Source organism: Budorcas taxicolor, chromosome 22 (genome assembly GCF_023091745.1).
Source record: "Budorcas taxicolor isolate Tak-1 chromosome 22, Takin1.1, whole genome shotgun sequence".
Classification (NCBI taxonomy): Eukaryota; Metazoa; Chordata; class Mammalia; order Artiodactyla; family Bovidae; genus Budorcas; species Budorcas taxicolor.
Window position 1 is genome coordinate 26236127 of NC_068931.1, and position 27833 is coordinate 26263959.

At 40.3% G+C, this 27833-nt stretch overlaps 1 protein-coding gene across 1 annotated transcript in view; it reads right to left on the reverse strand.

The window, feature by feature from the left end:
* DSG2 (desmoglein 2) overlaps positions 1-27833 on the reverse strand; it is a 49075-nt gene that overhangs the window by 5769 nt on the left and 15473 nt on the right. The window contains exons 3-13 of the mRNA XM_052660369.1: positions 24571-24606; positions 21711-21845; positions 16680-16841; positions 16410-16554; positions 15409-15575; positions 12503-12640; positions 12204-12389; positions 8170-8435; positions 4180-4322; positions 3658-3885; positions 282-509 (exon numbers count right to left, since the gene is read on the reverse strand). Coding sequence (XP_052516329.1) covers positions 282-509; positions 3658-3885; positions 4180-4322; positions 8170-8435; positions 12204-12389; positions 12503-12640; positions 15409-15575; positions 16410-16554; positions 16680-16841; positions 21711-21845; positions 24571-24606 — 1834 coding nt within the window. The remainder of the gene's footprint in view (positions 1-281; positions 510-3657; positions 3886-4179; positions 4323-8169; positions 8436-12203; positions 12390-12502; positions 12641-15408; positions 15576-16409; positions 16555-16679; positions 16842-21710; positions 21846-24570; positions 24607-27833) is intronic.

Sequence of the window (27833 nt, forward strand, 5' to 3'; positions counted from 1 at the left end):
AAAGTAGTAAAAACACCCTAAAAAGACACTAGAAATTACTAAAAGAGGAAGTGCTCAGTTATGTCCGGCTCTTCACGGACCCATGGACCGTAGCCGACCGGGCTCCTCTGTCCATGGGATTTTCCAGGCAAGGATACTGGAGTGGGTTGTCATTCTTCCTCCAGGGGATCCTTCTGACTCAGGAATCAAATGCGACTCTCCTGCTTGGCAGGCAGATTCTTGACCACTGAGCCACCTGGGAAGGCCCCCAAAAGGTAACGTTCAGCTTTTAAAATACTTACGTAGCAAGAACAGAAGGGCAAGAATTATGAGTGCAATTGCTGCAGGTCCCAAGCCAACGTAGGAGTCAGCCCACATGTTTACACAGCCACTGCCTTCCACACAATTGCAAACTGTGAGTTTAAGGATCTGCTCTTCAGGACAGCTGAAGCCTTGACTATCTGCGATCCGGAAGCGAATTTCACTTGTCCCATGCTGTCTTTTGGTTTGTTGCAGTAGCACACTGGTATCTGTAAGGGACAAGAAAATAAAGTGAGTGGTTACTAAGAAAGGGGCAAGATTAAATTACAGAAACAGTCTCTCTTTTTTTCTTCAATTTATTGAGGTATATTTAATTTACAATATTATATAAGTTTCAGGTATACAACACTGCAATTCACACTTTTTAAAGGTTATACTCCATTTACAGTTATTGTAAAATATTGGCTATAACCCCTGTGATATATAATATATCCTTGCAGCTTATTTATTTTAACATAGTAGATGGTACCTCTTAATCCCCTACCCCTGTCTGGTTCCTCCTCACTAGCCTCCCCCAGTGGTAACCATCAGTTTGTTTATTGTATCCCTGAGTCTACAGAAACATTCTTTAATTGCTAACCATATTTAGTTCCAGTTAGTTTTATTATTCCATAATTTCTGTGTTGAATTCACAGTGTGCTCGATGAGAGTAGTCCAAATATACAGGTGAAGATCACAGCATCATTTCTGAACACACCTTCCTTTTATGATGACTAATGTTAACAAATGTGTGTAATCTATCTGATGCTAGGAACTCTTTCCATTACTGGGATACAGTGACAAATAAGTGGTGGGTTAAACAATATTTCCATCGAATGACCATTTTTTTAAAATTTAGTTTTTCCTGTTTAAAATAATTACTTATTTGGCTGCACTGGGTCTTAGTTGCAGGATCTCTGAACTTCATTGTGGAATTTGGGATCTTTAGTTGTGTTTCATGTGAACTCTTAGTTGCGACCTGTGTGGCCTAGTTCCCTCGAGCAGGGATCGAACCTGGTCTCCCTGGATCAGGAGCTCAGAGTCTTAGCCACTGGACCAGCAGGGACGTTCCTATCCTACCATTTCTTAAAAGAACTTTATCAAGGCAAATTTCAAACAGAGAGTGATCAAGAAAAGAACATAATTAACCCTCATGGTACCCATCTCCAGCTTTAATCATTTTCAAGAATGGGCCAATCTTGTTCCATCCTTTTTGTTCCCAATGTGGTATGTCTGAAATTTTGAAACATTTCAAATCTACAGAAAACTTGAAAGACTATTACTGATACAATGAATTTTGATATACTCTTCATGAATTGTTTACATTTTATAACAATACTATCTCTCTACAAGCACACTTTTTTTTTTAATTGAAGGATAATTGCTTTACAGAATTTTGTTGTTTTCTGTCAAACCTCAACATGAATCAGCCACAGGTATACATATATCCCTTCCCTTTTAAACCTCCCTCCCATCTCCCTCCCCATCCCACTCCTCTATTTTAAGGTAAGCTGCAGATCTCAAGACCTCCTTCAGCATATATCTTCTAAGACCAAAGGATATTAAGCCAAGAATTAATTATTGATATAATATCTAACATATAACTCATATTCAAACTTTTCAACTGTTGTAAAAACATCCTTTATAATTCTCTCTCTCTGTGGCTTTATGCTCATTACTTTGCCAACAAAGGTCCATCTAGTCAAGGCTATGGTTTTTCCAGTGGTCATGTATAGATGTGAGAGTTGGACTGTGAAGAAAGCTGAGCGCCAAAGAATTGATGCTTTTGAACTATGGTGCTGGAGAAGACTCTTGCGAGTCCCTTGGACTGCAAGGAGATCCAACCAGTCCATCCTAAAGGAGACCAGTCCTGGGTGTTCTTTGGAAGGACTGATGCTGAGGCTGAAACTCCAATACTTTGGCGACCTGATGCAGAGTTGACTCATTGGAAAAGACTCTGATGCTGGGAGGGATTGGGGGCAGGAGGAGAAGGGGACGACAGAGGATGAGATGGCTGGATGGCATCACTGACTCGATGGACATGAGTTTGAGTGAACTCCGGGAGTTGGTGATGGACAGGGAGGCCTGGCGTGCTGTGATTCATGGGGTCGCAGAGAGTCGGACACGACTGAGCAACTGAACTGAACTGAAAAAACCAGTAAACTTGTAAGTTAAGAAAAACTGAGGTATTATGTTAAAAACTCTTCTGAAATGAATCAGTTCAGTTCAGTACCAACTGTTTAAAACAAGAGAGTCTTCTGGAGATTATTTTTCAGCATTCGAAACCCAAAAGAACATGTCAACAAAGGAATATGTCCCAAGATTTGGATATATGCTCATGTCCTTCTGGCACGGGGGTAGAAGGACAGGCAGCTTCCTTTTCATGTTATGTCCATCACTCACCAGCTCTGTGACTTCAGACAAGCTACCTAATTCTACTTAAGTCAAAATTCTCTCAGCTGTGATCAGGGAATGATGGTACGGGGTACGGAATAAATGTGATAAAGAAGGGTTAGCAGAGTGTCCGGCACATGGTATATGCTCCACAAGTGTTATTTTTAATGGAGTCATCATTACCATACCTCAAGATTTTTAGACGGCATCTACTAGGATTACTGTACTTAGAAAGGCAAAGCACTCCTCAAGCTTATAAGACAACTACTTCAAGAGTGATTTGGGGAATACCCAGCTACTTTTAAGATATTAGAGGGGACTTCCTTGGTGGTCCAGTGGTTAAGAATCCACAATGCAATGCAGGGGATGTGGGTTTGACTCCTGGTCTGGGAACTAGGATCCAGCCCACTACAACTACTGCGTGTGTGTGTGCACCTGATGTCGCTTCAGTCTTGTCCAACTCTTTGTGACCCCATGGACTGTAGCCCACCAGGCTCCTCTGTCCATGAGATCCTCCAGGCAAGAATACTGGAGTGGGTTGCCATGCCCTCCTCCAGGCGATCTTCCCAACCCAGGGATCAAACCCATGTCTCTTATGTCTCCTGCATTGGCAGGTGGGTTCTTTACCACTAGTACCACCTGGGAAGCCTGATAACTACTACTGAGCCTGGCACCATAACTTGAGAGTCGACATACCACAAGGAAGATCCAGCATGCCGTAGCTAAGATATAAATAAATAAGTAAATTTAAAAAAAGGTATTAGACATCCATTTTTCTTCTTTCCCTCCAGGTAGATTATTTATCATTAGGCAGATCAAAGACACTATGCCTGAGGTTCAGAACTTCATTTTATAAACTCAACTGTATTGGAAATACAATTTATGCAAAGCAAATAAATAACTGTTATTATGAAGATTTTGCTTTGCAAATAGATTTCTATCAGGTTTAACATTTAAATATATAGTCTAGTGATTTTTGCTTACCTTCTCGGCGTACTATTTTCCATCTTTCTGCCATTCCAGCTGGTTTATTAATGACAGAGAAACTGAAAGGCCAGCTGTTTTGGGGTCCGTCCAGGTCCTGAGCAGTCACGTTCACGAACGGCACGTAGTCACAGACAGTCTGCACAGGGTCAACCAGTGTGGGACAATTGTCATTGATGTCTTCAACATTGATAACAATAGTGCCAGTGATGGTTTTTCTAGGATATTCTTAAAGATAGGGGAAAAAAAAAAAGTACACTTTGGTCATACTGCTCAAAATGGACATGGTTTGAATTCTCTAGTCAATTTCATAAGGAGAACTAGTATCCAAATTAGGACACTTCTTATCTTGGATGTGCTTTCATATTCAGATCAAGTAATGTCTTTCAATCCACTAAATATGTAGAAATGTGAAGGTTTACCCATGTGACCTTTCTATAAGGGCAAAACAAAGGTCTCCATGGTTGGAAAATAAAATCTAAATACATATAACCAAGAAAAGATGTTTCTTTAATAACTTACCTTCTGTTATAGCCAAAATCTTTGCAGTGTATGTACCATTTTGGACATATCTGGATTCATAATCAGGAATCTTCACGAGTTTAATTTCAGATGTGGCAGAATTCACAGAGATCCAATTGTCTATATCTTCAAATTTGGCATACCTGTTAGAAAAGAGGAAATTAATTCTGAACTCTGGATAAACTATCTATAAACTAATATCTATAACTCCTTTAAGCTTAATTTCTGCTTTATTATATATGTTCTTATTACAGGCATGTTTGGAGTGTTCTTGAGACTATCCTAAAAGCCCCTCTGTTTATCACACCTACTTTGGAATCCTCCTTATTTCTGTAACATACCCCAGACATGTGTGCAAGGGCAACTACCCCCTGCCTACTCACTTGGGAGGTTTATGAGTTGCTCTTAGCCTGCCTTACAGCTTTCAATCTAGTGTCCCTTAAATTTGGAGTTAACCTTTTGAGGATAACTTAAGTCACCCAACAAGAACTCATGGAGAAAAGCCACCTTACATCCTATTGTTTCTTCGCATATTACCAATATTTAAAAAATAACAGTTTTTAAAAAAAAATCAATGCCTTAAATGGAAGTGCTTTAAATTTGCTGGACATATGTACACCTATGGCTGACTCATGTTGATGTCTGACAAGAAACAATACAATTCTGTAAAGCAATTATCCTTCAACTGAAAAATAAATAAATAAATAAATTTGCAGGATATTGTTGGTTGTTAGGAACAACAATCTTCTTTTGGTTATAAACAGCTAAAAGTGAAAACAAAGCTGATAAGGTGACTTCTGGTTTTCTTTTCTCAAAGCAAAGGAAAATTAGAGTGGAAAGACAGCTTCAGGAAGGCAAGTAGAACTTTCATAGTATGTTTTCACAAACGTATGTTAATTTAATCCCATAGAGTTTAAAATGTATCCAAACACAAACATAAACTAAATAAACATAGAGTATTTGGTTCAAGCAGTCAGATTATTATTTTGTATTAAGTGGCAGTTTAGGCATACAAAAATGAGTGGCTAACATACAGCAATATTTATTTATAGTTACCATTAAAAAATTCCAATTATACACTTGAACTAAATTTTCCTGCCTTTTAATAATTTTACCAGTAAATGACGATACCTTTGGATAGTCACAGATATTTTTGAATTTCATGGCTGGAATTTTAAAGCTTGAACTGAGCTCAATGTTTTCCCACATTATACTTATAACCAAGACAGAGCTACAGTGCTAAGAATCACATTTCACAATGGAATGCTTTGTGTGATCTCATTTAAGGAATTTTCTGTTTCCTATTGTTAAAATTAGACACCATTCAAGGTAGGATGGTGGCTCACATGTCATGTCAAATATCCGTACAACTGATGCACATGGATAATCAGTTAAAGTAAATCATGACAAAGTTTCTTCTACTGTTCTCGTCGACATTTCAATTAGGTGAATACTGGAAAATTATTTCACTTAGCTGTGCCTCTCATTCCTTATCTGTAAAATAAGGTTTGACTTAATCTTTAAGATCACTCTCTTTCTAAAGTTGTATGCTAAAGAATAAGGTACTTTTGAGAAGAAACATGGTTCATTATTTTTCAAGGTAGCACACATCATCTTTTGATATGGTCATAACTCTTACTGAAAACACCAACCAAAATTAAATAGGTAGATGGAAATAGAAGTTCCAGTAGACAGCCACAGTATTATTGGAGAGTAATTAATCAGAACACTTAAGCCTCTCAGCAGACAGTCTGAGAAGTCATAAGGAATGTGCATCCTCAGGTTTAGAGCCACAGAAATAAAAATTAGGCTACAAAACTCAAGAGAAGCTGGACTGGTGCCTGAAGGTAAGCTGCACAAAAAAGGATCACCAAAGACATTGCAGAAAACACAATGGAAACTGCTTGTTAATATTATTTTGGAAAAAGGTCATTTGCTACTATTGGCTGATGAAGTCTATGAGGAGATTCTCCAAAACGAAAGAGATTGTTGAAAAGCTTCCTCCATATCCCCATTCTTGCTATGGTTGGCAGTGTTTCATGAAGTGCTGGCACCCAGGGACACGGGCCCAAGCAGAGTGAAGCAACCGAATAACTCTGGTATTGACGGCAGGAAAACAGGAGCCACGTGATGGACATCCAGGATTCCACAGAGGCTGTAGACATCAGGAGCACGTGCTGAAGCACACGGCTGCCCCTGGTCAGCCACTGCAAGACCTTCAACGACACCAAGCGGGATACTTGCAGTGCCCCCTGACGGTCATCTTGGGTGGCAGGTGAGGATTCTTGTACTGTGCTGTGCTTAGAGACTCAGTTGTGTCTGACTCTTTGTGACCCCATGGACTGGAGCTCACCAGGCTTCTCTGTCTTTGGGGATTCTCCAGGCAAGAATATTGGAGTGGGTTGCCATGCCCTCCTCCAGGGGATCTTCCCAATCCAGGGATCAAAGCCAGGTCTCCTACATTGCAGGCGGATTCTTTACTGTCTTGAGCCACCAGGGAAGCTCAAGAATACTGGAGTGGGTAGCCTATCCCTTCTCCAGGGAATCTTCCCAACCCAGGAATTGAACCAGGGTCTCCTTCATTGCAAGAGATTCTTTACCAGTTGAGCTACCAGGGAAGCTTAACTTCAACCAAATAACTACAGGTAAGCAGACCTTCATCAATTACAGCTCTGTAGAGTTATCTCTTGATGGCAAGGCTCTGAGAGCTAAGCTGTAAACTCACTTTGCAAATGTGAATGGATCATGCAAACCTAAGGCGCTGCTACGGAATGGGTACAATATAGGGTTGGCATATAATAGGTTCTTTAAAAAAAAAAAATTTTTTTTTTTAAATTTTGTATTGGAAGATAGCCAATTAACAATGTTGCCATAGTTTCTCCTCCAAACTCCCCTCCCATCCAGGCTGCTCTATAACATTGAACAGAGTTCCCTGTGCTTTAGAGTAGGTCCTTGTTGGTTATCCATTTTAAATATAGCAGTGTGTACATGTTGAACACAAACTCTATCCTGTCCCCCCAATTCTTCACCTTGGCAACCATAAGTTGGTTATTGAAGTCTGTGAGTCTCTTTCCGTTTTGTAAAGAAGTTCGTTTGTATCATTTCTTTTCAGGCATCTAGTAGGTTCCTAATAATATATTCTGAATACAGGTCACCAGGATCAAGACAAACGTTACAAGTTTCATTAATCCCTGGACCAAAGAGCCTGGTTTGAATGAAGACCAATTTTCAAGGCTGATGATCAATTAAAACTGGTGTCCCCATTATTAAAATTTCAATGCATTATGCAGCTTTTTTCCCCTTAATCAAAATTAAAGTGAACTTGCAGTAAATTTTACTTGCTACTTTCTTACCTCTAAAGACAGATTTTAGAAAGTTTCTTTCTGAACTTTTTCTTTGTTGCTATTTAGCCTTCTCAACCCAGAACTTTTTAATTAAAAAAAAAATTACAATGTTGCATTGGTTTCTGCCATACAACAATGCAAATCAGCCATAATTATACATACACTCCCTCCCTCCCTAGTCTCCCTCCCCTCCCCCGAGCCCATCTCTCCAGGTCATCATGGAGCACCAAAGGGGGCTCCCTGTGCCACGTGCAACTCCTCACTAGCTCTCCATCTTACACCCGATGGTCTATGCATGCTGACGCCACTTTCTCCATTCTTCTCACTCTCTCCCTCCCCCACCTCCCTTCTCTATGTCTGTGTCTCCTTTCCTCCCCTGCAAATTGGTTCATCAGCATCATTTTTCTGAACCCAGCCAGCCTTTGCCTCCCACTCGGGTCATGGAGGGAAGGGGGTTCCCGGGGAAACACCTGGCCTCTCAGTGACAACACAACTCCAGAAACTTCATTTACAGGCCTTTTGGGGTTTGTAGGCCCCCAATGGCAGGGTTCAAAGGACTGAAGTGTCCAAATTCCATTATGATTTTTGAAAAGATGCATTCAAAGTAACTTAAAATGAGGAAATAATATTCATAACCATCTCTTACTTTACATTGGTTACTTTTCCAGTGTCTTCATCAAAAGCTTGAAATTTTCCCAGTATTTGGCCCTGGCTTAATTTCTCCATGCTCTCGCTAGTGTGAAATCGGATTGTGCTGCTTTTAAAATAAATGCCTTCTTTCACATTTTTCACTTTGACTTTGATGGGAATGGATGTCGGCTTGTATTTATCCTTAATTGATTTGTGAAAAGCTGCTTTGTTAGTGACGATAATGCTCAAGTCAAGATTCTTCATTGTTTCATAGTCTACTTCCTAGAAAGGCAAAATCAGAGGGAATTCTTTTAAAAGGGAAAACAACAGAACACATGCGTGTGGTTTCGGTGTCAGATATTATATAGTCATTTAAAACATGAAAAATAGAGCAGTAATGACTACAGTAAATCCCCAATATATAAATGAATTCCATTCTGAGAGCACGTTCGTAGTCCAACTTTGTTCATTAAGTCCAACAAAGCTAGCCTAGGTATCCAACTAACACAACTGGCTATACAGTACTGTAATAATACTGTCAAACAAATAATACATAAAAAACAAACACAAAAAATAAAGAAAACATTTTTAATCTTACAGTACAGTACCTTGAGAAGTACAGTAGTACCGTACAACAGATAGCATACTGGGGCTGGCATCCAGTGAACTGCCAAGAAGAGTTATGGAGTAGAGGTGGGAGAGGAGGAGGGAGGTGGTAGAGTTGAAGGATCGTCAGCAACAGGAGATGGAGGGCGAGTTGCAGTTTCACCCATACTTTAACGTGATTGGACACACAAATGCACATTCTCATTTTTGCAAGTTCACTACCTGAAGGCTTGTATATAGGGGACTTACTGTACTCCAACTCTTAAATTGATACCATGTCATTAAAAATCTGCAGCCCCATGGACTGCAGCCCGCTACGCTCCTCTGTCCATGGGATTTCCCAGGCAAGAATGCTGGAGCAGGTTGCCATTTCCTTCTCCAAGGGATAGTCCCGACCCAGGAAATCAAATCCTCCTGCGTTTGCAGGTGGATTCTTTATCACTAGCACCACCTGGGAAGCCTAAGGATGTTTAGGAAGCATCCCCAATTTTATTTTATTTAAGATCAAAATCATTTCAAATATATATATTATCTTTAGCAATCTGAAGTGATTCTTCGCTTAATTAAAAAAAGTTAAGGGACATTCAATATAGGTTAATATTCCTTAAAAACTGTTCCATGGGTTTGTTCTGGCAAAAAGGGCTATAGAAGTAGCAGCAGACTGCCAGCTCTGTCCCATAGCATATCATAAAGCTGAGACCTCACTGCATCTTATTAGGTAACACATAATATTAATTTGTCTCATTAATGATGTTCATTTTGATCCTTTGATCAAGGTGCTGTCTCTGAGGCTTCCCCACTGTAAAGTTACTTTTTGGCCTTTGTGATTCACGTGTATTTTGTGTGGCAGTACTTTGAAACTATTTAAGTTCCCCATTTCTCTGCAAATTTTCTATTTATGTTTGTTTCTGTTAGTATAAAAAAAATAAAAGGAGGCCTCCTGGAGAGAAAAAAAAAAATTTGACTATATTAATATAAACCCAGGAAGGGGTTTTCAAATTTGTTTAAAAATCTGCAGCCCCATGGACTGCAGCCCACTGTCTCCTCTGTCCATGGGATTTCCCAGGCAAGAATACTGGAGCAGGTTGCCATTTCCTTCTCCAAGGGATAGTCCTGACCCAGGAATTGAACCCATGAGTCTTGCATCTCCTGTATTTGCAGGATTCTTTATCACTAGCGCCACCTGGGAAGCCTAATGTTTAAGAAGAGAATCTAACCCCTTTCTTTATAACATGATGTCTATTAATAACTGGTTTGCTATTAATGCCATAAAAGATTAACCCTTTTCCAAATACTCTGTTCTTTGCAAATTGTGGTATTACATTTGATTCGGTCAGTTTATCACTCTCTCTATATATATTTTCCAATTTGTCCATTTTCTTTTTATAAACATTTCTATAGTGTTGTACTATTTAAATACACTTTATTTACTTAGCTATTCTGTTATTAGGCATTTGGACTATTTGCAATTAACACTGCTCTGAACATTTGCATGCAAGTTTTTTTGGAGATAATGTATATGTTTTTATTTTTCTTGGGTGAACACCTAGGACTAAATTGTTGGGTCACTGGATTAGTACTCTATTTAATTTTTATGAAACTGCCAAACAGGCTCTCCCATTTAATGTTTCCACTGGCAATATACAGGAGCTCTGGTTTGTCTATATTCTCACTGATACTTGGTGGTGTTGGTCTTTTCTGATTGTAGCTTCTTTCTAGCCAGGCGTGCAGTGATAGCCCACACAGGCTTAATCTGCACCTTCCCTAATGGCTACTGATGCCGGGTATCCTTTACGGGCACACTTACTATTTGCATATCGTCTCTAACTTCCTGTGAATGGAATCTGATGGTTGCCCTTATACTTTGGAAGTGATTCTTTATACAATTGAGAAAGTAAATTCATAATTTTCTTAATCTGGTGCTGTCATTTTACTACTAAATTTACAGTAACTCTGTCCCTTTTTGTGCTACCATGGTGCATTGAGGGTATTTTTATTATTCATCACTATGTGACTGCTTCTCCTTCTGTATATTACTGGCTTTTAATCTCAGGCACTGAGCAGGGTTGCACCTATAATCTATGACTAAAAAAGGATGCTTAGTTCAATACAAGAAGGTAAATTGATTTTGTCTCTAATGCCATTATCTATTTATTCAGTAATCATAAAATTTATCTTCCCTTTAATTCAAAATCACTGCAGATGGTGCTTGCAGCCATGAAATTAAAAGACGCTTACTCTTTGGAAGGAAAGTTATGACCAACCTAGATAGTATACTCAAAAGCGGAGACATTACTTTGCAAACAAAGGTCCATCTAGTCAAGGCTATGGTTTTTCCAGTGGTCATGTATGGATGTGAGAGTTAGACTGTGAAGAAAGCTGAGCACCGAAGAATTGATGCTTCTGAACTGTGGTGTTGGAGAAGACTCTTGAGAGTCCCTTGGACTGCAAGGAGATCCAATCAGTCCATTCTAAAGGAGATCAGTCCTGGGTGTTCTTTGGAAGGACTGATGCTAAAGCTGAAACTCCAGTACTCTGGCCACCTCATGTGAAAAGTTGACTCATTGGAAAAGACTCTGATGCTGGAAGGGATTGGGGGCAGGAGGAAAACGGGACAACAGAGGATGAGATGGCTGGATGGCATCACTGACTCGATGGACATGAGTTTGAGTGAACTCCGGGAGTTGGTGATGGACAGGGAGGTCTGGCATGCTGTAATCCATGGGGTTGCAAAGAGTCAGACACAACTGAGCGACTGAACTGAACTGAACTGAATTTTATTCTGTTTTCCTCTGCTTTACAAAATGTGGTCTATATACATATGGTAGCCTATTGATAAATGGTATCCATAATTATTACAATGAAACTTCAAGTTAATTTTCCTCTATTCTGTTATACATTATATTATCATCATTCCTTTATTAGGATTTACTTACTTTACTGTATAATAAAGTTGTAAAAATGTGGATGCTTCTGGAATCAATTTTTTGTCTGTGACTTAATGAAATGTTTTGAAAGCTTTAGCTTTGCATTTTATTTTAAAATTTGATATTCTATCATTAACCATTTAACATATAGTGGTATTCTTCCTTTTTAATTTTGTTTAAAAAAAAAAATCCATCCTCTAAATTTGTTTAAAAAATTCTGTAGGAGTCAGGGTTTTAAATGTTTACGACCCACATACTTATAACATGATTTAATTTTTATTGATTCAATTAAGCAGAATTATACACTGTGTTTCAAAATGTGACCCTCACACTACTGACATTAGAAATACAAAGAGTGTGACCACTTACAACCATAGAACTTGGGCAAATAGGGATGGCGCCTATCTCTAACGTTGTGGCACCAGTACTAATAAATAAATATTTGAAGCTCAAAATACATCAGAGTCTTCCTCTTGACCAACTTCTCTCATTCCAGGTTTGAACCCTAAGTCCTTACCTTAATCAGGGTCACGATTCCTTCATTAGTTTGAGTATCAGTTTCTATGCGGAAATAACCCCCTTCGTTTCCTGATGCAAAAGTAAAATTTGCTAACCAATTATCCGAGCCTACTTCATCTGCATCAGACACTTTTATGCGTAAAACCTCTACGTTGGCTTGGTTTTCTTCAACTGATCCTTCATACTGCAAAACACAAACAGGAGGTTTTTATTCTGATGGAACACAAGCATAAGTGATATATTTTTAGTTATGACTGACATGTAAGTAGGCACATTTGTTATAAAAATAATAGTTACCACGTTTCTGTCAACTACAGGTATATTGTCATTGACATCCAAAATACGAATCTGAACTTGAGCTTGTTTTACTGGTTTATCTGTTATTTGTCCATTGCCATCTCTTGCTTCTACCGTCAAAGTGTAGCTGCTGTACTCCTGCAAGGCAATGAAAAAGATCCAGCTGGGGTGAAGATGAATTGCTCCCAAATCTGTCTTTCTGGTTTGAGTTCACTTTATCATCAGGGGAATGAACCTCAGTACATTTTATTCATAAGTAAGTTTCATGGGGGCTTCCCTGGTGGCTCAGTGGTAAAGAATCTGCCTGCCAATGCAGGACACACAGGTTCGATCCCTGATCTGGGATGATCCCACATACCTCGGAACAAGTAAGCCTGTACGCCGCAAATACTGAGCCTGTGCTCTAGACCCCAGGAGCTGCAACTACTGAAGCCTGAGGGCCCTACAGTTTGTGCTAAACAACAAGAGAAGCCACCGCAATGAGCAGTCTGTGCACCATAACTAGAGAGTAGCTCCTGCTCGCTGCCACTAGAGAAAAGCCAGTACAGCAACAAAGACCTAGAGCAGCCAAAAATAAATAAGTAAATATTAAAAGACATCTCATGACCTGCTGTTAATTCTATGAAGATGCTGTCTGTTTGCCATCAGAGCTTTTTTTAAAAGGGCAGAAAAACCTAGAGCAGTTGTTGACATCAAAATTCTTAATTACATCATTGGTGATATTTATCAGGAGATGAGTCTCTCCTTAAAATAGTCTGAGCACAAAAGTGCTTTCAAAGGTAGCCAGCATTACACTGGAAGTGATGAGACTCTAGAAATTAGTTTTTTTCTAGCCCACACTTCATTTTAGGTTACAAGTTAAGTCATGAAGACTTAACCCCCCAAGAACACTGGGTCAGTAAAGGCAAAACTTGGTGCACGGGAAAGAAGATTCTTGGAGAACAAGACCTAGAGAACAACATGTCAGATGTTACTCCAAAGGGGATCCGTCTCTTCCATGTGGTCCCTTCTGATGGCTCCATCAGTGTGGTTGAAGTTTAAGAAGGAGCCAGGCAGCGAGTGCCCATGCCTGGGACCCTGTGCAGAGCAAAACTGCTCAGTGAAAGGCAGGATGGCAGAGACTCTGGGACCAGCTGCCTGAGTTCCAATTCTGACATGCTAGCTATGTCGGACACACATTATCCCTTTGACTCTTGGTTGCCTTCTACATAAAATGAGGATAATAACTGGATCTGCTTCACAGGGTTTACAGGTTCATTAACTGAGTTAATCCACGTAAAAGGCTTGGAATAGCACTGGGCACATGGCTTGCCCAGCAAGTGACAGCCAGTATTTTCTTTTGCTAAATGTTTCAGAGACAGAATCACACTACTACTTCAAAATAGTACTTTTCCATTCTCATTTTATGTGAAAAGGTAGAGTAGAATTCTAGGAGTAATAATATTCTTTAGGGATTCCCTGGTGGTTCAGATGGTAAAGAATGTGCCTGCAATGCAGGAGACCCAGGTTCAATCCCTGGGTCAGGAAGATCCCCTGGAGAAGGGAATGGCAACCCACTCCAGTACTCTTGTCTGGAGAATCACACGGACAGAGAAGTCTGGTGGGCTACAGTCCATGGGGTTGTAAAGAGTCAGATACAACTGAGTGACTAACATTTTAACTATCCTTTAGAAAGATATCAAAGGAATGTTGACCCGAATCCTCTTCCTCTCTGGCCAGAGTTAAATCATTTTTTTAAGCATTACAAAATACACTGATTGTTTCTGATGATGATTTATATTTGATGACAATACAGCACTCTAAGGATCATCAACATTTTACCATGCATGCTGTTAACATCTTTATATGTGTAGCATTTACGAAATCTTGTCTTCTCTTTTCAACTAAAATGTTCCCTTTGACTTAGAAATTAAAAAATGAAATGTTTGAGAAAATATCCTTTAGGAAACAACTCAAATTTTCCTCCAATTTGGGATTTACAATAACTCTTTCCTTTACAAATACTTCTGTTACTCTAAACAGGAGTAATAGAATCTCTTTTCCTCCCTCTGAAAATGTATTAGCAGTAGGAAAGATTCCTGAAGTTTCATTACAGAACCACAAAGTAAGGAACATTGCTTTAGAACTCTCTAGCAAACAGATCCTGACTGGAGAGGCCCTAGGTCAATGCTTATGTAATTTAAAAATTTCCAGGAGCCACATGAAAAAGAAATAAAGAGGGAATTCCTTGGTGGTCCAGTGGTTAGGACTTGGCACTTCACTGCTGGGGCCTGGGTTCAATCCTTGGTCAGGGAACTAAGATCCCACAACCACATGGTGTGGCCAAATAAATAAATAATTTTTAAAAAAAAAGTAAAAAGAGACAGTTGATACTAATTTTATTTTTCCTTTGGGAGAGTAGAAGTATATTGGTTTGCTTTTTCATTTATAAAAACATTTGGGGGGTTTTCTGGTTGATTATCTTCCTCTTCCTTTACCATGATGCCTACTTACAGTAATGACAGGGGATTGTTTAAACACCAGGTGATACTAGTTTTAAACAAAGAAATTTCATTTAACCCACGTTATCCAAAATGTTATCAATTCAACAAGTGATCAACCAAAAATTATTAAGGTGATATTTTAACATTCTTCTTCTTTTTTTTCCTTCATATTATATCTTCCCAATCTGGTGTATATTTTCCACTTACAGCACATCTCAATTGGGACTAGTCACATTCCGAGTGGCCAATGGCCACATATGACTGATGGCTATGATACTAGACAGCACATCCCTAGAGGAGGATCATTCTGAGTTATCCTATGAGTGAGTAACACAAAACAAAGTCAGAAAATTAGACTAGAGAGAGAATAAACTGGAAGGAGAGGAGAGCAGAAAAGATGAATAACATGAAATATTAATTTACCTCTCTGTCCAAGGTAATACTGGTTGTATAGATCTCTCCTGTATCTTTATTTAGGTAAAACACTGGAGAACTAGCAGGCTCCTGAGACACGATCCTATAGGAAATTTTAGAATTCAGAGTGTTGGGCTCATCTGCATCGGTTGCGGTGATTTTCATCACAAGTGTATCTGATAGCAGAAAACGAAGGGGTCCAAGATGAAACACAACTTTTAGCACACTTATGTTGTTATTATTTTATATATCATATCAGCTTGTTCCAAAAAGGATTTTAGGTATGTATCAAATTCAGTTTACTAAGATCAAAGAATTTAATTGCTTGAGGGAGCAAGTGTGAATGGAGGTAGAAATAGGAAAAATAAGATAAAAGTGAGGCTGAGGTTAGTATATATAATTTTTAAGATGAAGTCCTGGACACGCTATAGGAGGTATACAGATTTGCTTATCACATTTCTAATAACCAATACAAAAAAAGAAAAATGAACAGATACACATACATGCTTATTAAAATACAAGCAATTCAGGAAAAGCATAGCTATTCTTTACATTCAGATCAAAGAGAAATTTCTCCTGCAAGCCCCCATATAGAAAGCTGCATTTAACATTTGCATTGAAGCCTGGAGGTAGAAATAATATGTCTAAGGTTAGCAAACTACAGACAGTGGGCCCAAGCCAGCCAGCCACCTGATTCTGTGAATAAAACTTTACTGGAACACAACCATACCTATTTGTTTACATAGCATCTTATGGCCGCTTTCCTGACACAGGGTGAAACTGACAAGTTGCAACACATACCTAACCTGGCACATCAATCTACCGTATCTGTTTTGAGGGTAAAAAAACTTAAAACAGAAAATCAGTTCCAAACCTAGACCAATCAGTTTATTATTATTTTTCCTGTGGGTAATAGTCAGACTCCACTAAGACAGAGGCTTCAGTGTTCAGTGACATGCTGGGCACAGAATGATCTTGGGTACTCATTCATAAAAACAATAAACTCTTACTTGCTGCACTCAGCTCTTCAACAGACCCAACAAAGACGTCCTGTGTGAACACTGGCTCGTTGTCATTGATGTCAAGAACTTTAACTTTGAGTTCTATTGGTTTCTCTAAGTTTTTCCCTCTTTCATCCAAAGCATAACCAGTTAGCTGGAATCATGACATACATAATAGAAGGCATTTAGGCTGAGGTCATTCAAGTAGAACAATTTCAAAAACATAATAAAACATAACTATTACCCAAGAAAAGCTACAAATGCATAAATCGTTCTTACCAGAAAAAATGGCGTTTCTTCTCGATCTAGAATGGTGGTAACGTTCAGTTCTCCGGTGTCTTTATTAAAGACAAACACACCAAAAGGCGGCTCCGTGATCCCCTTTCCAGTGTATTTGTATGTAATTTTTAGTTTTTTTTCTTCTGCAAGATCAGAGTGTATCTAACATAAAAATAAGAAGGAATGCTTCAAGTTAAACGCTAACTTACAGGTAATGGTTTTAATTGAAAATTTCGCTCTAAAGCTGTTGGATGTTGAAAGGAGGGAGGTGGGAGACACAGGTGATCCAGAGCAGAGGTGCTGGGGTCACAGCACCTGGGTCTAGGCATGTCACAGCTACACTAGGTGGGATGCTGATGGTTACCTACCCTCCCACGCGTCAGTGTTCTTACCTGCAATGTGAAGAGACACTTCTGCTTACCTCTTAGGGTTGTTATGAAATTAAGATATCATTAGGGGGGTACATCTTGGTAAGAGTGGATTTTAAATTTAGGTAAGGTAACATTTGCAGACTCAAAACCACCTTAATAACTCTGATCATCAGGAAGGTATGAGTAAGGCATCCTTTCACAGGAAGGTTAAAATAGTCAAGCGCTTCGCCTACTTGGAATGTTCCTGCAGATTAGAGTTTCTAACCTGGGGGACTTCTGTAGTTAACACCTTCCTCCCCTAGAAAGAGCTCTAGTTGTATCTCTAACTTGTTTGTTTGCCATTTCTGTTATCTCTAATTCTTCATCGCTAAGTGTATTTCTGTCGCCCCCTACTGGATCCTCAATTTCTCTTTTCAGACATCACTGAAGCCATTACCCACCTTTGCCCATCCAGTTCTTCATCCTGAAATCTCAGAATTAGCTACACATGCTTCCCACAGGATTCCCAACATGCTCTGGGGCTGAGGGTGCTGCTGAGAATGAGATGCGACTCCAATCTCCTGCCACGCCTGCTCTGCTCCTGGAGGAATGGGGACCCTGGGGCGGTCCGGTGATCACTTTTCACTGTTTTTCCCTGTGTTTCATCTTTCTCTCTCTCTTTTTTTTTTTTGCCAAGTACATGCATACACACACACAACCCATGTGTATGTGTATACACATACATCAGTATTTTAGAGAATATCCTAGATCTTTATGTGCTGACTATATATATAATTTCACTTATATTAAAAATAAAATCAAACTGTGTGTGAATCTAGCAGTTGGTTTGCATATACATATGTATGCACATAAGAGTATGTAAGTATATACATACTTATGTATTTCAAAAGATATGGAAGATACTAAGCTGTTGACAGTATTACTTTTAGATAAAGAATCTATAAAGTTGGGGAAATACAACAGAATGTTTTGCTTTTTATGTAAATTTTACTCTTAAAAACTTTTATAATTAAAATTAGTAAGAAGAATAGCTAATGCTTACTGAATCCCATGTATTTTAGGGAAACCTATTGAAAGAATGAGTGAATAACTCAGATATCTCATCAAATCAGCACTAACCAAACCAGAAAGCTTAACTGCTTATATACAAACTATTATGTAAAGTCATGGGCTTCACTGGAGGCTCAGACTGTAAAGAATCTGCTTGCAATGCAAGAGACCCAGGTTGGCTATCCACTCCAGTATGCTTGCCTGGGAAATCCTATGGACAGAGGAGACTGGCAGACTACTGTCCGTGGGGTTGCATAGAGTCGGACACGACTAAGCAACTTTCACTCATTTCATGTAAAGCCATAATCAAACATTTAGATTTAAGAGGGCTTTTATCAAAATAATATATTGCTGGAAAAAGGAAAAGTGTCTTCTGTTCCTGGCTGCTCTTTTTTTAAAGGAGCTTGTTGTGTGTGCTGTTTATAAGGTTGGAAAGATGAAGGTACCACTTGCCCATGAACATTTATTCATTCACACAAATGTTTACAGGATGTTGGCTTCGCTCGGGGCACAGGGTGTGCACGAGCTGTGAGTCCTGAGGACCAAGCCCTGCCCTCAGGGAGCTTATACTGTACTGAGGAAACCAGACAACAAGCAAGCAACTTATGACATAATGTCCTGGAGGTGCTGCTGCTGCTGCTGCTAAGTTGCTTCAGTCATGTCCGACTCTGTGTGACCCCATAGATAGCAGCCCACCAGGATCCCCCGTCCCTGGGATTTTCCAGGCAAGAACACTGGAGTGGGTTGCCATTTCCTTCTCCAGTGCATGAAAGTGAAAAGTGAAAGTGAAGTCGCTCAGTCGTGTCCGACTCTCCGTGACCCCATGGACTTGCAGCCTACCAGGCTCCTACGTCCATGGGATTTTCCAGGCAAGAGTACTGGAGTGGGTTGCCATTGCCTTTTCCGCCTGGAGGTGAATGAGCTATAAACCGAGCTGATCAAAGTGGATGGGGTGAGGCCGGGAAGGGAATTCTTGGCCAGAGGCTTTATGCTGTGAGATACTGCAAATACCTATGGGGAGGGGTTCCAAGCAGAGGGAACAGCAAGTGCTAAGGACTGATGCTAAAGCTGAAGCTCTAATACTTTGGCCACCTGATGAGAAGAGCTGACTCATTGGAAAAGACCCTGATGCTGGGCAAGATTGAGGGCAGGAGAAGGGGAAGATAGAGAATGAGATGGTTGGATGGCATCACCGACTCAATGGACATGAGTTTGAGCATACTCTGCGAGATAGTGAAGGACAGGGAAGCCTGGAGTGCTGCAATCCATGGGGTCGAAAAGAATCAGACACGACTAAGCGACTGAACAACGAAAGGGTGGGAGGCTGGCATGGGCTTTGGGCTTGCGTCAGCTTTGGGAGGTGGCAGAGTGTGGGATACAGGCTGAGAGGAGCTGGGGTCAGAGAGGAGGTCAAAGTCAACAAATCCTAAGAGAGCTCTTGTTGGCAGAAGTGAGGAGTGTATTTCTTCCACTGCAGTGTACAGCTGTTGAAAGGGCCTCATGAAGGGGATGAAAATTTCAGTTCAGAAGACCACTTTGGCTGCTTTCTGGAGAATGGACTGTGTTGGGGGAGGGGCAGGCAAGAGTGAAGGCAGGGAGACCAGGTCAGGATGCTTTTGGCAACACAGGTCAGAGCTGACATTGATGGGTATGAGAAGCGTGGCAGTGGAGATAAGTGGGCAGGTTCAGAATACACTTTTGGCATAGAACTGACAGTATCTGCTACAGTTTTGAAAATACTGAAAAAAATTATAGTACCATTTACTGAAATGGATAGAACTTAGGGAGAACAGCTTTCGGAAAAAGCAAGCGTTCAGACTTTGCACGTGCTAAATCTAAGATACAAATGAATGGAACTACCATATTATTTATCAAAACAATAGGGCATTTTGAGAGTTGAAAGGGGAGTTATTAATAATTAGGTCAGGACAATGGCCGTAAACCCAGACTGTTTCAGGCAAGATGAGTTAGATAGCAGTTTCTTTTCATTTTGAAAACTACTTTCATGGGTAGGGCGGCAGAATGCATGACTCTGATATAATAGTTTTAAGCTGAAAGCGATTGAGAAGAAGCAGATACAAGAAAAACTCTCTGTCCTCCTCCTATTTGCCTAAGACTGTTGTGGTTTAGTCATTAAGTCGTGTCTGACTCTTGCAACCCCACAGATTGAAGCCCGCCTGGCTCCTTTTTCCTGGAATTTCTCAGGTGAGAATACTGGGGTGGGTTGCCATGCCCGTCTCCAGGGGATCTTCCCAACTCATGAACTGAACTAGTGTCTCTTACATCTCTTGCACTGGCAGATGGGTTCCTTACCACAGAGCCACCTGGGAAGCCTTACTTGCCCAAGAGCAGGACATAAGTTTGTAAAGGTGCCCTTTCTACCCCTCTCGACAGCAAGGACAAAAAAGTTAATCACTGGAGGGGAGTTTACATCCCTATCAGCCTGGAGACAGGACCAGGAGAATCTACAAAACAAACCTGACTAACTAGCTTTTTCTAGTATTAGTTGCCCATCTATTTGCCTTTCCAGGTTGCTGCCCCTGGGGATTCGAGGTCTTTCTTGTCTGTCTTGTCACTTTTCTAAAAATTTATTGTCCTTCTACTATGTAGCTTATATAAACCCAAATCCTAACCAAACCTTTGATTTACTCATCTCAGGGTACTCCCACATGTTTCATGCGGGATAGACAAGTTTCTAGGGGGTTCCCAGGTGGCTCAACGGGTAAAGAATCTGCCTGTAATGTAGGAGACACAGGCGATGCGGTTCAATCTCTGGGTCTGGAAAAATCCCCTGGAGGAGGGCATGGCAACCCACTCCAGTATTCTTGCCTGGAGAATCCCATGAACTGAGGAGCCTGGCGGGCTATAGTCCACGGGGCAGCAGAGTCAGACAGGACTGAAGTGACTGAGCACAGAGCACATACAGACACGTTACTAAGCTTGTTTTTCTCTTGTTAATTATTTTTCGTCAGTCCAATTCACAGGGCTCCTGCCAGAGAACCTAGGTAGGTTCTAGAGAAAACAGATGATGAGATCTCCTTTTAAGCATTGTTAACACTCTGTTAAACAAGGATTCAGCTGGTGCCTGAGTCCACTCTTCGTTGAATCAAACACTGAAAGTCACTCAATCATGTCCAACTCTTTGAGATCCCCTGGACTTCTCCAGGCCAGAATACTGGAGTGGGTAGCTGTTCCCTTCTCCAGGGGATCTTCCCAACCCAGGGATCGAACCCAGGTCTCCCTCATTGCAGGCAGATTCTTCACAAGCTGAGCTACCAGGGAAGCCCAAGAATACTGGAGTAGTAGCCTCTCCCTTCTGTAGCAGATCTTCCCACCCCAGGAATCGAACCAGGGTCTCCTGCATTGCAGGCACATTCTTTACCAGCTGAGCTACCAGGGAGGCCCAGCTGAATCAAAGCCCTCCATAAAATACATGTTTACCACTAATGCTGCATCTTCTAGAACAGGAAAGTGGATCTTCAGGGTGACATCAAGAATATTAAAAAGTTCAGTGAGTACCTCATGTAACAGTCCTAAAATTTTACAGTGAACATGGACGATCTCAGACCACATTTCATACGTGTACTTCCTTTCCCTCTTTAGACAGTACCTTGGCAATTGGATTCTTCCTGGACAGGTCCTCTCCCTCCCGGAGGGCCACAGGGGCGGTGATCCAAGCACGCTTCTGTCTCACTGGGTGAATGTGTTTAGGAAGCAACTTGCTTTCATTTCTTGAGTGTAAGGCCTAAAGAAATAAAATGTTGCCCAAAAATTAGTAAAACATTAGTAAGGAATCATAAAATGTACTAGAAGTTGAGAGAAAGCTGTGCAAATTCTAAGGTATAAATTATTTCATACTTTTTGATATGGCTTTAATATAGGCTTTGGACTTCCCAGGTGGTGCTAGTGGTAAAGAACCCACCTGCCAACGTAGGAGACATAAGAGAAAAACAGGTTCAATCTCTGGGTGAGGAACATCCCCTGGAGGAGGGCACGGCAACCCACTCCAGTATCCTTACTTGGAGAATCCCATGGACAGGGGAGTCTGGAGGGCTACAGTCGATATGGTTACAAAGAGTTGGACATGACTAAAGCGGCTTGGCACACATGCACAGGTTTCATTTTCAAAGAGAAAACATATACTCTGGAACAAACACTATCTACCTGAAGAGCTTGTTTCCAAACCAGTAAAGCAGTTTTGTTTTGTTGTTTTTTTATCTGCAAGGAAAGATCTCCCAGAGGGAGGACTTAAAAAGGCTAGAGTAGTTTAGTGAACTTACAAATGGGCAAATTACAATTAACACGGCAAGTCAAGAAACGTTTCTAACTGAAAATGAAGTCTTATTTTTCTGTGGTGGCTTATAATTTAAAAATGAATTACTAATGCTTTAAGACAAAATTATCAGTAACCTGTTGATATCAACTTAACTAAAACTACTGAAAGTGTCAGTTAATGAATTTATTGTTTTAAGAATGAAGTTAAAGGATTAAATGGCCCATCTCTGGTTTATCAAAAACTAGGCAGAAAACTAATCTATAAGTTTTCAGTTGGGCTTTAATAGATGAATATATATTTTATCCAAGGAAAATTTTAATGCAGTATTAAAATTAAATGACCTAGTATTTTAAGATCAGAGATGATTTTTATACTGTTTACCATTTTATTCATTTTATTGCTTTATATAATAACTTGCATTTTACTTCAAAATATTTACACTGGTTATCACTAGATCACTGATTTTTTTCCTTTGTTTTCAGTGGAAAAATTCTTCTATAATTAAAAAATTAATTATGTATCAAAACATTAAAATAATATAAAGTGTATAATGTAAAAATGTAAAACAGCCTTCCAGTTTTTCACTCATGTTTTAGAAAATGCATTGTTAACAGCTTGATAAATATCTTTTGATATTTTCTTATGATCATACAGCTGCACATGTAAAAAAGGTCTCCTTCTTTTTTCCCATAAAAATGGAATTATATTAGGATGGCCAAAAAGTTCATTCAGGTTTTTTTCTGCAACAGCTTATGGAAAACCCCAAACTCCATGGCCAACCCAATACTATACATCACATTCTGTCCCTTGATTTTTCATTCAGTACCTCATCATGGACATTCCTTCATGTACCATGAGTTGTTTTACTTTTACCATTCTCTCACTGACGGATATTTAGATTGTCAAAAATGCTGCATAATCTTCCCTGGGTAGAGGTTCCTGTGAATGTGGTTCAGTGGGAATGGCTGAGTCTGAGGTGATAGGATAGAGTTGTTGTTTAGTTGCTAAGTCACGTCTGACTCTTTGCAACCCCACAGACTGTAGCCCACCGCATAGACTGTTGAGTTGGTGATGGACAGGGAAGCCTAGTGTGCTGCAGTCCATGGGGTCGCAAAGAGTCGGACACGACTGAGCAGCTGAACTGAGACTGTAGCCCACCAGGCTCCTCTGTCCATGGGATTTCCCAGGCAAGAATACTGGAGTGGGTAGTCATTTCTTTCTCCAAGGGATCTTCCTGACCCAGGGATTAAACCCACATTTCCTGCTTGGTAGGCGGGAAATGATCCACCTGGGAATTTACCTGAATCCACCTGATATTTACAACTGATGCACCTGGGAAGCCCCAGGGATAGAGTAGGATAACCAAAAGCTAGCTCAGAAATCCCATTAGGAGACTGTTAATAGAGAGGGAACTTTAGTGGGCTTTGGGAGACCACAGTAAGTAAATAATCACTCAAGCAAGTAATGGAAAAATCCCAAAACAATGTGGGCTTACTTAATTCATAAAGCTGAACAAGTCGCTTAGCATCGAAGCTAGATGGGTTTGCTTAACAAGAAAACCAAGTTAACTTGCTTAACAACAAAACCATGTAACAGAAGCAAAAGACATGTCCCGAAATAAACAAAAAAAAATAGTGGAAAATAAGGCCCCAAACCTGCCCAGTGACATCAAGTTAATGACCCTTAAGACATACTCTCTGCAAATACAAAAAACAATAATTTACGGGAAGGTGACATTTCAAAGTGAAAGACCCTCACTGTACTGAGACCTAATATAATTTTTCCAAAGTGCCATGAAGGATGCACCATATAGGGTCAATAACACCCCCACCCAACACACAGGAGTTAATGACCTAAGACTCAAAGAATGAAAAACAAGGTGATCTTCTTTCCATTCCTTTCTTCCTTTTATTTATAAAAATGTAACCCACTAATATTCCGGGCAGCACAACACTGACCACCTAACTGCCTGGAAGCCTCACAATCATCCTATTCTAGTAAATCTCTGACCTATCACTATGCCTGCCTCTCGCTGAACTCTTTCATGTGCGGAAACATAAAGGACCACAGCTCCGAGGCACCTCCCTCAAAACGCCACCTAGCGGTTTCAGTGGGAGTGTGTGCTTTCAATCTGGTAAAGGCACAACTGTCTTCTATAAAGTTCAAGATAGGAATAATCCCCTTTGTTTCTTACCTCAAAATGGAGTCCATTTCCAAAGTCAAAGCAGATCTAGAAAATAAAAATTATTTGTTGTTTAATACAACGTATCAGTCAATTCAGCTTAAATATTTCACTAATGAGTAACCTACCACCTAGCATATTATAGACACTAAAAAAGGATGTGTGTGTTTAACCACCACTCTCCTCCTTTGTCAAAAGGAAACACATTTTAATTCTCCTATTTGTTCCCCACCAAGACCAGAGCCGGAGAGCAGAACCCAAATCCAGCTTCTTTTAGATGCACACTGCCTCCCCCAGCAACTCAGAACACAGCTACCATCTGAAAAACAAAGGCAAAGACTCTCGTCTTGAATCTGAGCCACTCCCTGATCCTTCTCTCCTTAGCTGGTGGTTTTCACCTCGTGTTCTCGGGGCCCCACGTAGCTTTCCTCAAGGTCTTTAGTGCGAGATGCGCCCCCAGCCCTGCCCCCTACTAACTCCCATCATGCCCTGCGGGTCACACATGACTGCCCATATTCAGACTTCATTCCTCAACAACCACCCGCCCCCACCCCCACTCCCACTAGCTGTTTTCTTTGGTTCTTATCAAGCACTGTCACACTTGGGATTTCATCGCTATTCACAACTAAGTACATCATTATTCACAACCATGTAAATGTAAATATAGTTACATATACGCTCAATCTGCACAACAAACTCCCATTTTGCCTTCCGACACCTGCTGCATTCTTTATAGTCCACTAATCTCTTGGCTTAATATGAACCAGCACTTCTAGTAGGGTAGCTTCACGTGACTAGTTGCTGTTGTTTAGATACTAAGTCATGTGTGACTTTTTCAACCCCATGGACTGTAGCCCATCAGGCTCCTCTGTCCATGGGATTTGCCAGGCAAGAATACTGGAGTGTGTTGCCACCTCCTTCTCCAAGGGATATTCCCCATTCAGGGATTGAACCCACATCTCCTGCATTGGCAGGCCGATTCTTTACCGCTGAGTCATCAGGGAAGCTAATTATTTTCAATTAATCATTCATTTGCCCGGTTGCCACATGAGGTAAGAGGCTTAAGAACACTTCCATCATTGCAGACAATTCTGTTGGACAATGCTAGCACATGGCTGCACCCATTCCAAAGTTGTTGTCTATGACTCAGGGATTCTCAGTCTCTTGCTGTTATAATATTCTGGCCTCACTTTTTCCCCAACTCTGGAAGCCTAACTCTGATTCTCTTGGACCTTGTATTGGCAACATTGCTGGGAAGGGCCATAGAGGCTGAAGGGACCCGCCACACATCCATGCTTCCTTCACAGCAGTGATGTTTCCAGGGTATGTTTATGTTTGTTCAGAGGAGCTCTGTTGTGCAGACATCCTGTCTGTGAGCATCTCCTTCACTCTCAACAGTGTGCTCACTCAGACCATACATTATACAATCACCTTCTCTTTGCTTCTTGTACTGCACCCCTCACACTGACCACATTCCTGAGCCCACTCACTCTTAGGAAACGGCCCCACATTTTATTTGATGGATTGTATCTCCGATTTCCCTCTCCTTCCCTTCTTTCCCTGAGGAAGAGCCGTCCTAATGCCTTTTCAAGGTTAGCCATCATCTGTGTGCTTTATTTGCAACTTTCCCACCTACTCTCCCACACTTACCTTCTCAAGAACCTTATTCCTTCCAGTTATCTTTTACCTGGATTTGCTACTTCATTTGCTAATCAAATGTTTATTTCCTTCGCCAACAATGACCCAACATATTTAGATCTTCACCATCTTAAAAATAATCAGAACTTTTCCTTGTTTCTGCCAACATTTAATCTACTGTTCCATATCCTGATTCCATTGCCTTTACGTCTTCACCTGCTGTTTATGTATTCTTTGTAATCTGTCTTAAATTTGGATTTTTCTCAGGCTTTCCTGCCTTTTTTAATGTGGCATCTCAGGTCACATGGATCCATGAAGCCTTGATGGGTACATCATGGAAAGCAGGGCTTTCCCTAAAATTCCTAAGTCTCTTTCGCTTACATCCTTTTGAAGCGTCTCGCAGGGTCTGTTCTACACGTTGATCTTTCATTTTCCTTTCTTTCCCCTACCTTATAGTACGTGTTCTTGTTTCTACTTGGCAAAGAGGTACTTAAGGATAGTGTTCAGCCTGTAGTATGAGTTTCTCTTGCACAGATGAACAACTGTGGCTAATTTTCTATTTTATAGTCAGAATATTATCTCTTCCTCATCCTGTTACTAGTTTACCAGCTAGCAATGGCTAGAGGTATCTCTGACCAAAGTCATGCTCCCCAAATTATGTACTTTCCAAGGTGGTGTGATGTAACAAAAAAGGGAAGCAATGCTGAATGGATTACTCCTCTCTGCATGTTCCTCTGGTGGGTATTTTCAAAGGGAAAGAATAGGGATGAGATTCAGGATTCCTCATTGTCACATCATCAGGGGACATTCTTAAAATGTGATACATTTCGTGCCCAGTCTCCTAACCACTGTTTTCTCTGAACAAACTCTCCTGAGGAGTTGCCCAGGTAATATATTCACCACTTTTATTCTTCCCTAGAATCTTATTGGGGCTAGCAAAGGTGTGATATTATATGTAACTTTACGTAAATGTTATTCTGACCAAATATATATTCCAGGATGTAAGTAAAGGGGGGCAGTTCATAGTTTTCAAGTCACATGTAAACTCTTTATAAAAGTATTTTCATTTTTTATTGGAGTGTACCTTTTCAAATGTTACTTGTTAAGAAATGTAGAAAACCACATAACTATAAGCAGTGCTTCTTAAGTTTTAATCTGTATTTTGTTCACTGGGGCTCTTGTTAAAATGAAGACTTCATTTCAATATGCCTGAATTTAAGCTTTACCCTTGGCATTTCTAACCGGCTCTCAGATGACGCCTATGTTGCAGGTTCTTGAACCGCACTTTGAGTAGCAAAAGTTGTAGAGCTGCAGTATGCAACATCATTCATTCACTGAGGGATACAGACAACAAAGCTCACCTATTCATTATTATCTCAGTAGATGACCCAAGAAGCTTTGTCACTCTTGATTGCTAATTATCTTGAAAGCAGAGAATCTTTTATTTCATGAATTTACTTATTTTTAACTGCTTAAAATTTACATTGCAATTTACTCATCACTCTGTGAATGGAGAACTTCGGATACAGAACTTACAGATACGGAGTAAGATGCGCTATGACTATATATACAAAAGCAGAGTTAACAGGACAATGAACATACGCATAACCAGTTTCAACAGCTGTCTAGCATACACT